General features: G+C 47.4%; 1 protein-coding gene across 4 annotated transcripts in view; it reads right to left on the bottom strand.

Moving 5' to 3' along the window:
• The window catches only part of PLEKHH2 (pleckstrin homology, MyTH4 and FERM domain containing H2), a 230,063-nt gene that overhangs the window by 154,323 nt on the left and 59,753 nt on the right, over positions 1–15,987 (bottom strand). For all 4 annotated transcript variants that reach the window (XM_029593328.1, XM_029593325.1, XM_029593326.1 and 1 more), the window contains one exon: positions 9,782–9,931. In XM_029593328.1, coding sequence (XP_029449188.1) covers positions 9,782–9,931 — 150 coding nt within the window. The remainder of the gene's footprint in view (positions 1–9,781; positions 9,932–15,987) is intronic.

The raw sequence follows: 15,987 nt of genomic DNA, 5'->3' as shown, positions 1-15,987 counted from the left end.
TAACTGAGCAGTTCCTCCCGTTTCTACCAGGAACTCTCCTCCTTCCACTTCCCGGTTCGACGGGGAGCTTTTAGGTGTTGACTCCCGATATTCGCCCTCTCGCAGGGGCGGGGACGGCATTTCAGGAGCGCCAGGACTGAGCGATATCTCATCTGCCTGGGCCGGGGACGCTCGCTCCTCACCCCGAACCGTCGCGGCACTCGCTCCCGGCAAATTCGGCGTCGCAGCAAAGAAGGTCGGGATTGTACTCTGTCGAGCCTCCATATCTGCCTGGCTCTCTCGGAGTCGGGCCTTCCGTTTCGTATGCGGCATTGGTAAGAGGAATCAAATTCAAAAGCTGAAAAATTCGAGCTCCTCAGCACGACTTTCTCTGCTGCTCACTCAGACGCCATCTTGGACTCCGCCCCCCGGGATACTTTAAAAAGTCTTATTTTCAGTTTTTATTTTATTTTATTTTTCTAGGGAACAAAAATATCAGTGCAAAATTACTTTTCCACTAATTTTTTTTTCCTGTATGACCAGTTAAAATAAATGTAGCAAGCTACTATGAACCATGTTACTGCCCCCATGATCTTATCACGTGTTGGAGCCTTATAGTGTGGACCAAGCTGCATCTGGATCTGAGAGATGTGTTTTAGTCCTGTTAAAAAGAGGTTTTCAACCCTGTAGAGTCTGAAAGCCACCGCAGCCAAGGTGAAGGAATATAATAAAATGTCAAAAACTCCTGTGTGTTCTCCAGCACTCACGTGTTATCAAGTTGGGAAAAGGACGGTACTGTTTAGCCTACCTAGAAAACAGCACTACATAGCCAGCAGAGGAGGCAGCCAAAGGAATGTTGGGAGACCATTTAAGGTAGAAAAGTTGCAATTTAGCTGGCTCTGACTGCGTGTGCAGAGCGAGGACGGCAGGGTATGGAAGCCAGGAGCCAGGAAGAGAAGAGTGCATCTGGCAGTCCTGCAATCAGTTCTTATCCTGAAGAGCTAATTATCGAGAGGGAGAGACAAGTCTGTGCTCTGAGAAAATAGACAGACAAACAACTGTTCTTGCATGATGGGTTATATGTAAAATTCCAGAGGAAACAAGAGCTGAGTGACTGAGGAACTTCCTTTCCAGAGATATCCAGGCCCAGGAGCACCTGGCTGGAATCACCCTCTATCTTATGTCCCACCTGCAACCCCTAAGGCCATGCCAATAGGCAGTAGAGTCTTCCATTCTTCCGGTGACATGCGTCACTTTGACAGCCACGTTTCTAGGATACCAGCAGCATGGTAAGATTCTATTGCCTCCCAACGCAGCCTGAGGGGTATGGGAGTTGCAAGTGGGTGAGAAGAGTAGAGGTAGGGGATGTGAGTGAGTTAGAAGAGCAGAGAGGATGGCAGGAGGGGACCAAAGACAAGCATTTTATTCTAATATCTGGGAGGAAGTGGCACTCGGGCCATTATGGCCTTTGACATTTTAATTTTGGGGCGTTGGGAAAAGGATTGGGTGCTACTCCCCCCAAAACTTTTAAATTATTTTGAAGGATGTGGGGTAAGGGTTCAATCCTGCTTGTCTGAGAATTTGTTTTTTGCACTTACCCAGCTATATTAAAAATATTGCCGATTAAGTTTAACGTTATATGGGTAATTGTATCTGGATACCTTTAGACCTGTTCTTGGCCACGACCAATCTGGATAAACTTACCTGGCTAAGTTTAAGTTTTGCCTCTTTTTTATCAGGATAAATTTAAGTTGTGGAATATCTTACTCAGCCAGTGAGGGGACTATTTCAAAGACCAGGTTTGTCCTTCAAAATCCTGAACTTAGTCAGACCAATCTTTTCAGTATGGACCACGGTAAATTTAAATAACCAAATATTCTTTAAAAAAAAATGACCCTCCAATGACAAAATCACAGAAAAAGAACAAAAAGATCAGGATGATTATTTCAGTAAGTGCCATCCTTAGGCACGGAGTGACCAACTTCAGTCCTTGAGAGCCACAAACAGATTGGGTTTTCAGGATATCTACAATGAATATGCATGAGATTGATTTGCATAAAACGGAGGGAGTACAAATCCATCTCATACGTATTCACTGTCAATATCCTAAAAAACGGTCTGTTTGTGGCTCTCGAGGACCGGAGTTGGCTGCCCCGGATCTAATCGTCATTTATTTCTTTTATTGATTTAATCATATTTTTTGCTTGCCTATACAAAATCGGCTCCAGGCAAGGAATATCTTTGTTGGACAATTTGGACTTACATCAGGTTGTTTTATAATATCTGCACTTTACAAATTATTAGCACTTTATATAAATTATTAAACATTGAGAAAAAATTGTAATGAGAATTTACATTGTATAATTCTATCATTATATACATTGTGTATTTCATGTCTATTGATGAATATTGATTTTATATGTGGGTGTATGTGTGATGGATGAGTGTGTTAGATAGATTTTAATGTTAGATAGGTTAATGATGTACATGAATAAACAAATGTATTTGTTGAATAGGTCCTCTTCCTGTGTATATTTACCAGGCAAGGAATAAGCATCACATCATAGATAAAAACACAAAACACCAAAAAGTCAAAGCATTAAAACAGGGGTAGGCAACTCCAGTACTACAGTGCCACAACCAGGACAGATTTTCATGACATCCACAATGAATATATAAAAAATCTTGCTACAATGGTAAATATGGGCTTGTTTAAAGAGGGACCATCATATAGTGCTTATAAGGTTTTCAAAACCGGATCTGCCCTGGTTAGCACTGGGACTTTGTGGGTTATGAATGCTTGTAATTTTCACTGTGCATATTCATATAGATGCTAGTATATAACAGGCTATCTCCACACTTATCTGCAGAAAGTCCACGTATTGGCGAGCCTGGTAATGGATCAGTGTCCATTGCAATGTTTTGGAGGCACTGTAAATCTCCTTCTTCAGAGAATAGATTCGCTTGTGTGGACAATATGAATTTTATTTGGTCAGTCAGATCCTGCGTGCTGGACGCTGAAAAGAAAATTCATTCAGCGATAGAACTTCTTTAAAAATGGCGCGGGCCATCCATTGCTCCTACCATGTGACAGGGGCCGGCCAATGGCACCGATAGCCTCTGTCACATGGTAAGGGCAAAGGGCCATCAGCACCATCTTGATTAGTGGCAGCCGACAGCCCAAGAGTGGGAGATCGCTCCCGGGACCCCTGCTGGACCACCAGGTACTTTAGAAAAGTTTTGGGGGGGGTCAGGAGGGTGGGGGATTCTAAATAATGAGATTTAAAGGGTCGGGGTGGGTTTGGAGGTTGTTTTTGTGTGCTCTTTCTTCCAGCACCCCCCTCCCCCCAAAAACGATAAGAGAACCCCACGAAAAATGTTGTGAGGTTTTCCTATCGCTTTCAGGGACCTTCCGATTCCTGACGGATGAGAAAATAACGTGTGATATTTTCATCCGTCAGAAAAACGATTCACATCCCTAATGGACACTGATCCATTACCAGGCTCGCCAATACGTGGACGTTCTGCAGATAAGTGTGGAGATAGCCTGTTATATACTAGCATCTATATGAATATGCACAGTGAAAATTACAAGCATTCATAACCCACGCACAGAGAGACCGATGATTACAAAGTCCCAGTGCTAACCAGGGCAGATCTGGTTTTGGAAAGCCTTATAAGCACTATATGATGGTCCCTCTTTAAACAAGCCCATATTTACCATTGTAGCAGGATTTTTTATATATTGGCTTTTGCACGATGTTCATGCTACCGGGGTGTTTTGTGATTTAATAATCCACAAGGAATATGCATGAGGCATATTTGAATACAATGGAAGTACTATGGGCAAATCTATTTCATGCATATTCCTTGTGGATATCCTCAAAACCTGGCCTGTTTGTGGGTCTCCAAGGCCTGAGTTGTCTATCTCTGCATTAACACGAACAAAATGAATACAAAAACATAACAAACATCAATATATAAGCCTCGGGGGTCAAATATAACCAGGGCAAAACAGATTCCCTGTACGTACCAGGATCAGTCCAGACTGCTGGGTTATGCCTCCCTTCCAGCAGATGGAGTCAGAGAGAAAACTGAAAAGCACCACCCATATAACCCGGGGTGCCACCTGCGATCCCTCAGTATTTTCTCTGACTCCAGCAGATTGAGAGGCATACCCTGCGGTTCTGACTTTGGTTTTCTTTGGGGCTGCGCCCCATCAGGTTTGAAAAAACCAAAACAAAACTAATAATACATGGGCTATATAATACAGCTTCAGCACTGGTGTCTGAATCATTTAAAAAAAAAAAAAAAAGAGAAAGAGGTTTTCTTTTCCCTTAGGTTAGTGATTGAAGCAGCCAGACTCAGGCAGGTAGGGCAGGGCTCGGTCCTGTCTTTTTATTTCCCGGAGTTTACAGCTAGGGCCTGGTGAGAAGAGGGGGAGGATTCACCGGTGGGCCGGTCACTCTCCCCCTCTCTCAGAGATGTTTCTCTGACCCCCCCTCCCCAGGAGCCGTTGCCCTGAATGCTGTTTTTGTAAAAACAAAAACAAAAAAAAAAGAAAGAAAAAAGGAGGATAATAAGATACCTGGTTTTTGGCATCCGGCCCGCGCCTTCCTGTTCTCCCAGGCCTCCAGAGGGGGTGGAGTCCTCCACCCGGCTGCTCTTCATGCCTCGGGTCACGGCTTGCACATCTTGTGGAGAGCCGGGGATCCGGCTCTCCCGTGAAGGCCTCTGCTCCCGGTGCCTTCCCGGGGGCGAGGGGCCTTCACAACATGACGTTTTGGCGGGGGGGGGGGGGGGGCAGTTTTTTCGTGGCGCCGGCAGCCGTGTGGAGACCGCATGGCAGGGGGGCAGGGGCCTGGCTCGCTCCCGATCGGCACGGGAGCGGCGGCCATTTTGCCTGCCTCCAGCGGGGAGGAGAGTGCATCAGAAGAAGGGGAGGATCTTCCTCCTCCACTTTCCCCGCCACACAGACCCTGCGGTTTGCCGGCAGCACCTTAAAGCGGCGGCAACCATTTTCTTCGAAGTTTATTTTATTACTTCATCAGGCTTACTTAGAAGCAGAATCGGAGTGGGATGACAAATCTCCCACTCCAGTTAAAGTCCCGAGGGCCTCAGGTGGGAAGTTACTGCACAGGTTGCCTGATCTCGCGGACCCAGGGGATCCCGGTTGTCCTGATCCAGTGGACCCGTGGATCCGGTTCATCAGGATCCTTTCGCCCTGGATGATAAGGGCGATTCTGCATCCCAAGTAGAAGGCGATGATCCGCAGGTCCTCCGGCTATTCCACAGGGAGGAGCTTAACCCTCTAATTATGCACTTGCTGCAGGAGCTGGAGCTCCCCGTGTCTCAAAACCCGTCGGAGGTGTCTACGGGGGATGCTGCGTTGGCAGGGCTGCGCGATCCACTGCAGACCTTTCCTTTTCACCCGAAACTCTCGCAGATTGTTTCCTGGGAGTGGGAAACCCCGGAAGCCTCCTTAAGGGTCACTAGAGCAATGGAAAAGTTATACCCACTCCCTGGTGAGACTCTGGAACTCCTGAAGGTCCCTAAGGTGGATTCCGCGGTCACAGCCATAGCCAAGCACACTACCATCCCGGTGACGAGGGGCACGGCCCTTAAGGACTTGCAGGATAGGAAGTTGGAAGTGTTGCTTAAGCGTATATTTGAAGTATCCGCTCTGGGAATCCGAGCGGCTGTATGTAGTAGCCTTATGCAACGAGCCTTGCTCCGCTGGGTTCAGCAAATGTTGACATCGCAGGACCTTCCTACGGGGGAGGCTGCACAGGCGGCTTGTATGGAATCGGCTGTCGCTTATACAGCAGACGCCCTATATGATCTCCTGCGGACCTCGGCTTGCACCATGTCTTCGGCAGTTTCGGCTTGCCGACTGCTGTGGCTCCGGAACTGGTCCGCCGATTCCTCTTCTAAAGCTCAGCTCGGTTCCTTTCCCTTTCAGGGTAAGTTGCTGTTTGGTGACAAGCTGGAGCAGCTTATTAAAGCTTTGGGGGACAACAAGGTGTACAAGCTCTCTGAGGACAGGCCTCAGGCGGCCCATCCCGCCGGTAGCTACCGAGGCCGTTTCCGGGGTCAGCGTCGTTTTCGCTCTGCTAGGGAGGCGTCGGGCTATGCCCCCGGCAATCGGCTTCCAGAGCTCAGTCTTGGTCGTCTTCCTTTCGAGACAGGCGGCCTCCGCGAGCCGGGACCCACGCCTTTGCCAACAACAGCAAGCCTGCAAAATGAAGTAACGCCGACCCATTCCTCCATCCTGTACATCGGGGGTCGGCTGTCTCATTTTTACGAGGAATGGGTCAAAATTACATCCGATCAGTGGGTCCTAGGTATTATAAGTCACGGCTACGCTTTGGATTTTGCTTGTCCCCTCCGGGATTTTTTCCTGATGTCCCCTTGCAGGCCTCTGCACAAGCGACAGGTGGTGCTTCAGACTCTGGAGCGGTTGAGGGCTCTGGGGGCCATTGCGCCGGTTCCTCCGTCAGAGCGTCGGACCAGTCGATACTCCATTTACTTCATGGTTCCCAAGAAGGATGGGACCTTCTGCTCGATTTTGGATCTCAAGCAGGTCAACAAAGTGTTGAGGGTACCTCATTTTCGGATGGAGACGTTGCGGTTCGTCATTGCTGCGGTCCACAAGGGCAAGTTTTTGGCTTCTTTGGATCTGACGGAGGCGTATCTTCACAAGGGATACAGAGGTGGCATCAGCGTTTCCTCAGATTCATGATTCTGGGGCAACATTTTCAGTTTCGCGCCCTACCTTTTGGTCTAGCAACGGCTCCTCGCTGGTTCACTAAGGTGTTGGTGGTGGTAGTGGCGAGCTTACATCAGGAAGGAATCCTGGTACATCCCTACCTGGACGATTGGCTTATTCGGGCAAAATCGGAACAGCGCTGCCGAAAGGTGATCAGTTCGGTGGTGAGTCAGCTGCAGTCTCTGATCTGGTTTGTCAGTTTTGCCAAGAGCCAGCTTATCCCGACCCAGGTACTGGAGTTCCTTGGGGCTCGCTTCGATACGTTGGCAGGCACAGTCTCCCTACCCCTCGATCACATGGGCAGGTTGATGTCGCAAGTATGCCGCTTACTCTCTCTCCCCTCCCCGGTGGTGTGGGACTATTTGCAGGTTCTTGGATATATGGCATCTACCCTGGAACTAGTTCCTTGGGCCTTCGCTCATTTACGACCATTGCAAAGGGCACTGCTCTCACGTTGGGATCCCAGGTCGGAGGAGTACCAGATCCCCTTACCACTTCTCGAACCGGCCAGGTCCAGCCTCGCCTGGTGGCTGAATCCGGACCACCTGTTGAAGGGAGTTTGTCTCGAGCGTCCTCCATGGACGGTGGTCACGACCGATGCCAGCCTGTCTGGTTGGGGTGCAGTGTGCCAGTCAAGGTCAGCCCAAGGTTTTTGGACTCCGGCCCAAGCACAGTGATCCATCAACAGTTTGGAGACCAGGGTGGTTCGTCTAGCTCTATGACACTTCTTGCCAATGTTGCGCAACCAGGCGGTACGGGTTCTGTCCGACAATGCCACCGCGGTGGCCTACATAAACAGGCAAGGAGGCACCAGAAGTCGTCCCGTGGCGGATGAGGCCGACCGGCTGATGAGATGGGCGGAGCACCAACTCGACCAGATTGCGGCGTCTCACATCGCCGGCGTAGACAACGTACAGGCGGACTTCCTCAGCCGGCAGCACTTGGATCCCGGAGAATGGGAACTGTCGGAAGAAGCGATGGGCATGATATTGACGCAGTGGGGGACCCCCCACCTGGACCTGATGATGACTCATCAGAATGCCAAGGCGGCTCGCTTCTTCAGTCGCCGGTGAGACTACGGATCCGAAGGGGTGGATGCTCTGGTTCTCCCTTGGCCTCCACACATTCTTCTTTATGTGTTTCCTCCATGGCCTCTGATAGAAAAGGTGCTACGTCGCATAGAAGCTCACCGGGGTCCAGTGGTCCTGGTGGCGCCCGAGTGGGCGCAACGGCCATGGTTCACCGACTTGGTCAACCTAGCAGTGGACGGCCCCCTGCGCTTCAGTCACCTGCCCAACCTCCTACGTCAGGTTCCAGTATTTTTCGAACAGGCGGATCGCTTTTGTCTAGCGGCCTGGCTTATGAAAGAAGGAAGTTAAGGCGCAAAGGTTATTCACATGCAGTCGTCTCTACCCTTCTGTGAGCCAGGAAGACTTCCACATCACTTACCTATGTCCGAGTTTGGAAAGTTTTTGATGCCTGGTGCCAGGGGTGCAACTTGTCCCTCGTTGAGCCACTATCATCCACCTACTGTCTTTTTTGCAAGCCGGATTGCAGAAAGGGTTGTCCTACAGCTCGCTTCGTGTCCAGGTCTCGGCCTTGGCCAGTGTCCGTGGCAAAATTGATGGAATTTCCGTTGTGGCTCACCCGGATGTAGTGAGGTTCTTGAAGGGGGCCAAGCATTTGAAGCCACCGGTGAGGGCGGTCTGCCCGTCTTGGAGTTTAAACTTGGTTCTCCGGTCTCTTTGTGGATCACCCTTTGAGCCCTCGAAGCGAGCGACGCTTAAAGATTTGACGCTCAAGACGGTATTTCTTGTAGCTATTTGTTCGGCTCAGCGGGTGTCAGAGCTCCAAGCCCTCTCCTGTCGAGAACCTTTTCTGCGTATTTCTGATTCCGGTATCTCTATTCACACCGTACCTTCTTTCTTGCCTAAGGTAGTATCGGCGTTTCATGTCAATCAATCCGTCGAGTTACCGGCTTTTTCCGACGCGGATAAGGATTTACGGCGGTTGGATGTCCGTAGGGTCCTGTTACGCTACTTGGAGGTCACTAATCCTTTTCGTCTTTCGGACCATCTTTTTGTTTTGTGGAGCGGGCCTAGGAGAGGGGCTCAGGCTTCTAAGACTACTATCGCACGATGGTTGAAGGACGCGATTGCTTCTGCCTACATAGGTTGCGGACGCCCAGTGCCGGAGGGCCTTAAGGCGCATTCTCTGCGGTCTCAGGCAGCTTCATGGGCGGAGAATCAGTGCGTATCGCCACAAGAGATTTGTCGGGCGGCTACGTGGAAATCGTTGCACACTTTTGCTAAACATTACCGGCTGGATGTTAGGGATCCCAGAGAGGATTCCTTTGGAGTTAGTGTTCTTCGTGCGGGACTCTCCAGGTCCCACCCCATTTAGGATAGCTTGGGTACATCCCAGCAGTCTGGACTGATCCTGGTACATACAGGAAAAGGAAAATTAGTTCTTACTTGTTAATTTTCGTTCCTGTAGTACCAAGGATCAATCCAGACGCCCGCCCGCACGCAGGAGAGTCCAGTCAGCCTTTTATGAATTTTTTCTTCACAGATTTTTTCTAACGACTATTGTGTTATTCTTAGGGGTTACTGTTCCAGTTCTCAATAGAACAAGTTTAGTTTTAACTTGATTTAGTCACTGGTTGCAAAAGCGTATTAGCTGGTTTTTATATTACACGAAAATTTTATATATCACAAGTTCATTCTGCTTTGATATCGATAATACTGAGGGATTGCAGGTGGCACCCTGGATTATATGGGTGGTGCTTTTCAGTTTTCTCTCTGACTCCATCTGCTGGAAGGGAGGCATAACCCAGCAGTCTGGACTGATCCTTGTTACTACAGGAACTAAAATTAACAGGTAAGAACTAATTTTCCTATCCTTCTAAGCTGTCCAGATACAGGGACAGGGGAATCTCATTGTGATGGGTTACCTTCCATTGTTTGTTCCTCACTAGGCTTGCAATGAACAAAAAAGGATACTGAATCTTATGGTAACCAACTTTAGGCTGACCTGCTCCTCCAGTTCTTGCTCCAGATTGTGGATGGTGTCATCTTTCTCCTGTCCCAGAGTCTCTAGATCTTGACATCTCTTATACAACCTGGTCTCCGACTCACTGGTTTGAATGTTGGCTGCTTTTAACTTCTCTTCCATAACCTGCACCTAGAGATGAATTAAACACAGAACCATTTAGAAACTTCTAAGAGTTTGCTCAGATAGGGGCCATTATAATAAGGTGGGCTGGCTTATCTTACGTTTTCTTAGGTCTGGAAACAACTCTTAATCAGAGGTGGAGTAAAGTTTTCAGGGCTGATGTTAGTCAATGGGCAGAAGCTGGAGTTCCGGTGCTGGTATCTGAAGTCAGGATTTTATGCGCAGAAAACATTTTTTCTGCGCATAAGTCATCGGTTATATGCCAGAAAGCGCACAAAGCATGTTATCTGCGCTTGAAAGGGAGGAGAAGGCACCTTTTCCCCTGCCCTAGTGTCTTCTTTTCCTGCCACTCCAGAAGCGAAGGCTGGATCTTGCTCCATCCCCAGGCAGGGGGTTTGGCCAGCAGAGGGAGCTGGCCTTGCCCCCGCCACAGGTCCAATGACTTGGGCAGCTGAAGACTTCTATCCCCCTCAGGGCAAAGGAAGCAGTATAAAAATAACCTCCGTGAGCACTCCTCCTCGGGCAGCTGCGGCCGCCACTTCTCCTAGCTCGCAAATCATCTTTTATGCTCAGGACTGAGGCCGTGGTGGCATGAGGGGGAGTGAGCATGGAAGTTCTTTATATTTTGGAGGAAAATGACAGACAATGGAAAGCTTGTGTGTGCATAAACTCCTCCCACTCCCTTCCGAGTTCAAATGTACACTCAGACTATAAAAAAAAAAGGCTGAACGCACATTTTAACTTGGGTTGGCACATTTTTAACTCCAAATGCATTAACATACCATGTGCTTCCTGCATTGGGAGTTCATCCATTATGTCCCAGTGTCCTATTTAGAGGACAGCCTCTTAAAAATATTTGGGACAGAATGGGTTAAGATTTTCTTTTACCGGGCAGTTTAAAAAAATTGCGCACTGAATGTCAGTTCACAGTTTTACCATGTGCCTTATTGCATTGGGCCCATACACAGTCAAATGAGCACTGGAACTCACATCCTGGATATCCTGGGTTTCAGGATATCCAGGATGAATATACATTGCATAAATGTGCATATACTGGGTCTCTAATGCATGCAAATTTATCCCATGCATGCTCAGTATGGATATCTTGAAAATCTGATTGGTTGTTAATGTTAATCCACTCTCTGCCAGACACCACTCTCTGCCAGTGGTGTCTGGCAGAGAGTGGATTAACATTGATTAGAGATTGTTCCATAAATTGTCTTAAAAAGCACACAACACATTTTGCAATTCTTTTCTCCAAGGTACTAACTCTCACTGATACTGGGGCACAGTAAGAAAGTTCCTTCCCCTCTTGCTTTGGCCACAAGTAGTGTTGGGTTTGCTGCTTGCTGCATTTTTGGCTCCTTGTTCCTGCCTGACTCGGATTGCTTATCGGATTGTTGTTGTCTGCTGCCTGCCCTGACTTGGATTATGTCGCTGGATTTGTTGTCTGCTGCCTGCCCTGACCTGGACTGTCTTTCTGGATTGTTGTTGTCTGCTGCCTGCCCTGACTTGGATCACGTCGCTGGATTTGTTGTCTGTTGCCTGCCCTGACTTGGATCACGTCGCTGGATTTGTTGTCTGCTGCCTGCCCTGACCTGGACTGTCTCACTGGATTGTTATCTGCTGCCTGCCCTGACCTGGACTGTCCCGGGATCTGTTGTCTGCTGCCTGCCCTGACCTGGACCGTCTAGGAACTCCTCTGTCAGTTATCTGACTCCCGAATATCTTCCGTGCCTCTGAGAAACAAGGTAAGCGGTCACTGACCAAGGTTCCACTACTTTCCATAACACAATGTTGCAATTGCATTAAATGACTATCATACAGCATTGGGTGGGCACTCACAGATATGTGCTTCCAGTTCCCATCGACGTGCTAACTTTTTGTAAGCATCAGTCAGTCGTAAATAGTATGTGTGCATTTTTTTGAAACATTTTTGCTGCTTTTAAAATTCAAAGATTTCCTTAGAAATGTAAAGAATTTGCACTTATCTGAGTGCTGAAACAGCTGGCAACATAGTGGTTGCCCACAGGGAAAGCACCAGTGTGTCTGGAATCCAAGATGTTTTCAACAACCTTCTTCTTTGCCCGTCCCCCCCTGGAGTTTCATTTCGTGACCCCTGGTCCTATTGTTTTCTTTCCAGCAGAAAAGGTTTGAAGTTCGTGCATCATTAAAACCCTTTTAGGTATCTGAAGGGCTGTATCATATCTCCCCTGCACCTCCTGAAGAAGGCAGGGCAAAGAACGCAGCAGATAACACCCACGCTGCTGCGTTTGAATCCTATGACATTTTTCCAACAAAACCGGGATTCCCACTCAGGGCCGGAGCTAGCTTTGTTGCTGCCCTGTGCGAATGATTACTGCGCTGCCCCCCTCACCCTCCCCACAATTCATTCAGTCTTTATCCCAGTCCAGTCAAATAAAGCCCAGCTCCCTCCAGAAATCTTTATTTTTAAAAACTGACACCCATCCACTCCTCCACATACCCTAAGGAAACCTTACAGCCTTGCACACACACCACCCCCCGCACTCCCACACCCTCTATAGCCACACAAAATTTAATTATGCACTTGTAACAAATTTTACATGAGAAAGAACATTCACAAGTACAGTCTTCTGAGGCAAAATATCACTTACAACATATATATTATATTTACATGCACTGCTGTGGTGCCAACCAGAAATCTCTGCAAAAAAGACACTTGAAACTTCTATGGAATTTATAATAGCACCTCAGAAAGCCATGAATAAACGTAATTATCATTACAATATGGTAAACCTCCCATACCAAAACAATCCTAAGTACAAGCACTCAAACAGTAGCAACCTTATCTATGAAAAGGCAACACTATAAATATTACACCAGGCCCTAGAACACCAATACACTTCCTATTGGAAAAAAAGAACAAGCCAGGCTGCTATAGATCCCTATACAGAAACTACATGCCAGTAAAATAGGTCACCTCAGTCACATATGCAAACACTATGTAAATAATGTATTCCTCTCATTGTTACTGCCTAAATTATTCCTTCTACCCTTCTTCTTCTCCTAGTTCCAACTTCCCCTGTTTTATTGTAACTTACTTCTTTGCCTCTCAACGCCTGTTTATTGTTCAAAGTTATCACTCCCCCTGTTTCCTGTAAACCAGCATGATGTGATTGTATCATGAATGCCGGTATAAAAAAGCTTTAAATAAATAAAATAAACATAGACAGACCCTGACCAAATACAGAATAAAGGGGTCGAAAAGCTGCCCCTGCGCACGCCGAGCCTATTTTACATAGGCTCGCCGGCGCGCACAAGCCCCGGGACGCGCGTATGTCCCGGGGCTTTGAAAAAGGGACGGGAAGAGGGCGGGGTCGTGGGCGTGGTGCCGATCTGGGGGCGGTCCGGGGGCGGTCCCGAGTCCTCCGGCACGGCAGCTGGCCGGCGCGCGCAAGTTACACCTGCAAGAGGCAGGCGTAAAAAATAAAATAAGGTGGGGGGATTTAGGTAGAGCTGGGGGGTGGGTTACATAGGGGAAGGGAAGGGAGGGGAAGGTGAGGGAGAGCGAAAGAAAAGTTCCCTCCAAGCCGCTCTGATTTCGGCGCGCAAGGGGGTGCAAGTGTGCACCCCCTTGCGCGCGCTGACCCCAGATTTTATAACATGCACATGGCAGCAAGCGAATGTTATAAAATCGGGTGTACATTTGTGCCCGCCGGGTAGCGCGCACAAATGTACCCCGCACGCGTAGGATTAAAAATCTGCCCCAAAGAGTCCAGAAACTATAAACAGAAATGTGATGAAGAATTGAACTGGAACCCACAACAAGCCAGCCTCTATATGCAGAGCAACAATGGAAAACAAAAATATAACCATTCTTCATAAAACATTAAATAATAAAGTCAAGACATTTAAAACATAATAAAAGTAAAATCATAATCATAAAAAGAATAAATATTTCAGACCAGTTAATGAATAGAATATCCCAAATTTCCCAAACAAAAATACAATATTTCAAAAAAATCCAATAATTAAAAAATGTTATAATATTTCCTCCCCAAAATAAAATATGTCAAAACAGCAAAAACACCAAATTACACCCAATAATTAAAACTAATAAGGATTTAAAATTGTCCTGCTTTCCATACATGGGATTTTTTGATTTCCAGTCACCCTGAGATTTTTGTGGATTTGGGGAGAGAGAAGAAAAAGTTTGTGTGGCCCTATCTCTCACATGCACACACACACACACATATTAAACCATTGATTCTCTCACACACTCCCTATCTGATATACACGCCCAGGCTCTCATACATACTCTCTCTCTCCCTCAGACACATAATGTGTGTGCGCGCATGCCTCTCTTCCTCTTGAGCTACTGGACTGCCAGCGGATTTGGCTCTACTGGCGGCCCTGCACCTCTTCTGTTGCCGCCACTGCACCCCCCACCCCCCGGGTGTGCCACCCCATGCAAATGCAAGGTATGCACACCCGATCACGCCGGGCCTGTTCCAAATCAAATTATTAGTGTAATCTGCACAACCCCTGAAGAAGGAAGGGAGTTTTCCTTCTTAAACATTGCAATGTCGAGCAAAGAAGAAGGTTGTTTCAGCACTCAGATAAGTGCAAATTCTTTAAATTGCTAAGGGAATCTTTGAATTTTAAAAGCAGCAAAAGTGTTTCAAAAAAATGAACACAAACACTATTATGAATGACTGATGATTACAAAAAATTAGCACATCAATGGGAATTGGAAGCACATATCTATGTGTGTCCACCCAATGCTGTATCATAGTCATTCACAAAATTCACTTTTGGAGTGTGAGTGAGATTTCACATATGTATATTTGAGATTATTCTTATACTATTGTGTTTATTATTTATTTTGCAGTTGCATTAAAGGCATTAAGGCGAGAGAGATCATGTGATGCAGTGAGCGGTGAGGATGTCTCTACCTCGCGCTCCGGGTGCCTCTCCCCTGCAAAGTTGTCCCAATGTGGCAGTTCTTGGTAAAAATTGCTATGAGAGTTCTTGATCAAAAGCTGATCAAAAGCACCAGATAAATTGTCTAAAAGTAGTCGGGTTGGGATGGCATGTCTACCTGCCCACCGCGCAAAGACATGGATAAAGCTGCTAAACCTGACGCCAAGATGGCCGCCGTCATACCAGCTAGCCCTGAAAATGCACGAAATTAGGTGAATACGGCATCTATTACCTCGGCAGTGGTGGCAGCACTGACCCCCCGATTTGACAAATTATTGTCACAAATAGCAGAGGTTAGAAACTCACTGGCGGACTATAATACATGAATGGATGTAGTGGAGGGCCGGATACATGTAGTAGAAGATGACACGATCGCACTACAAGGGAAAGTGATAAACCTGGAGAAACTGATAGTTGCACAAGAAGCCAAAATCGATGATTTGGAAAACCGGTCGCGCCAGGCTAATCTATGCTTCGTGGGTCTCGAAGAGCACATACAGAACTATAGCTTACCTCAGCTCCTGGAATCATGACTGCCGAACGAACTGGGCCTACCTGACCTCATGGGCCAGCTAAAAGTGGAGCGCGCACATCGGATCGGGATAAAACAACAGGAAAGGAAATCACCCAGAGTAGTTGTGGCAAAAATTTTAAACTACTCCCATAAAGTACAGATTCTGCAAGCGTACACAAAAAGAAGGAATTAAGCTATGAGGGGAAACGACTGCTCATTTTCCAGAACTTCTCCAACAATGTGGCACAGTTGAGTCGGGCGTTCGCGCCAGTATGTACAAATCTGGTTAATCGGCAAATCCGCTTCGCGATCCTCTACCCAGCGAGGCTCAAGGTGTGGACGGAGTCCGGGATCAAGTTCTTTGATACTCCCAAAGCAGCGGAACAGTATTTAAAATCATTAAGGCATATTGGTTAACGGTAGTAATCTCCATGCCTTCTGCTAAGGGTAATGACTGCCACACCAGCAAGTTACCCCCTTGCATGCTTTTCTCATTTACGTCCTATAGCCTTTAGAGATTCCATACCCCTTTGAATTCTTTGACTGTTTTCATCTCCACCACCTCCTCCATAAGGGCATTCCAGGC

The sequence above is a fragment of the Rhinatrema bivittatum genome, chromosome 3 (genome assembly GCF_901001135.1).
Source record: "Rhinatrema bivittatum chromosome 3, aRhiBiv1.1, whole genome shotgun sequence".
NCBI lineage: Eukaryota > Metazoa > Chordata > Amphibia > Gymnophiona > Rhinatrematidae > Rhinatrema > Rhinatrema bivittatum.
Note: the sequence above shows the minus strand (reverse complement) of the source record. Positions and strands in the feature narration are given on the sequence as shown.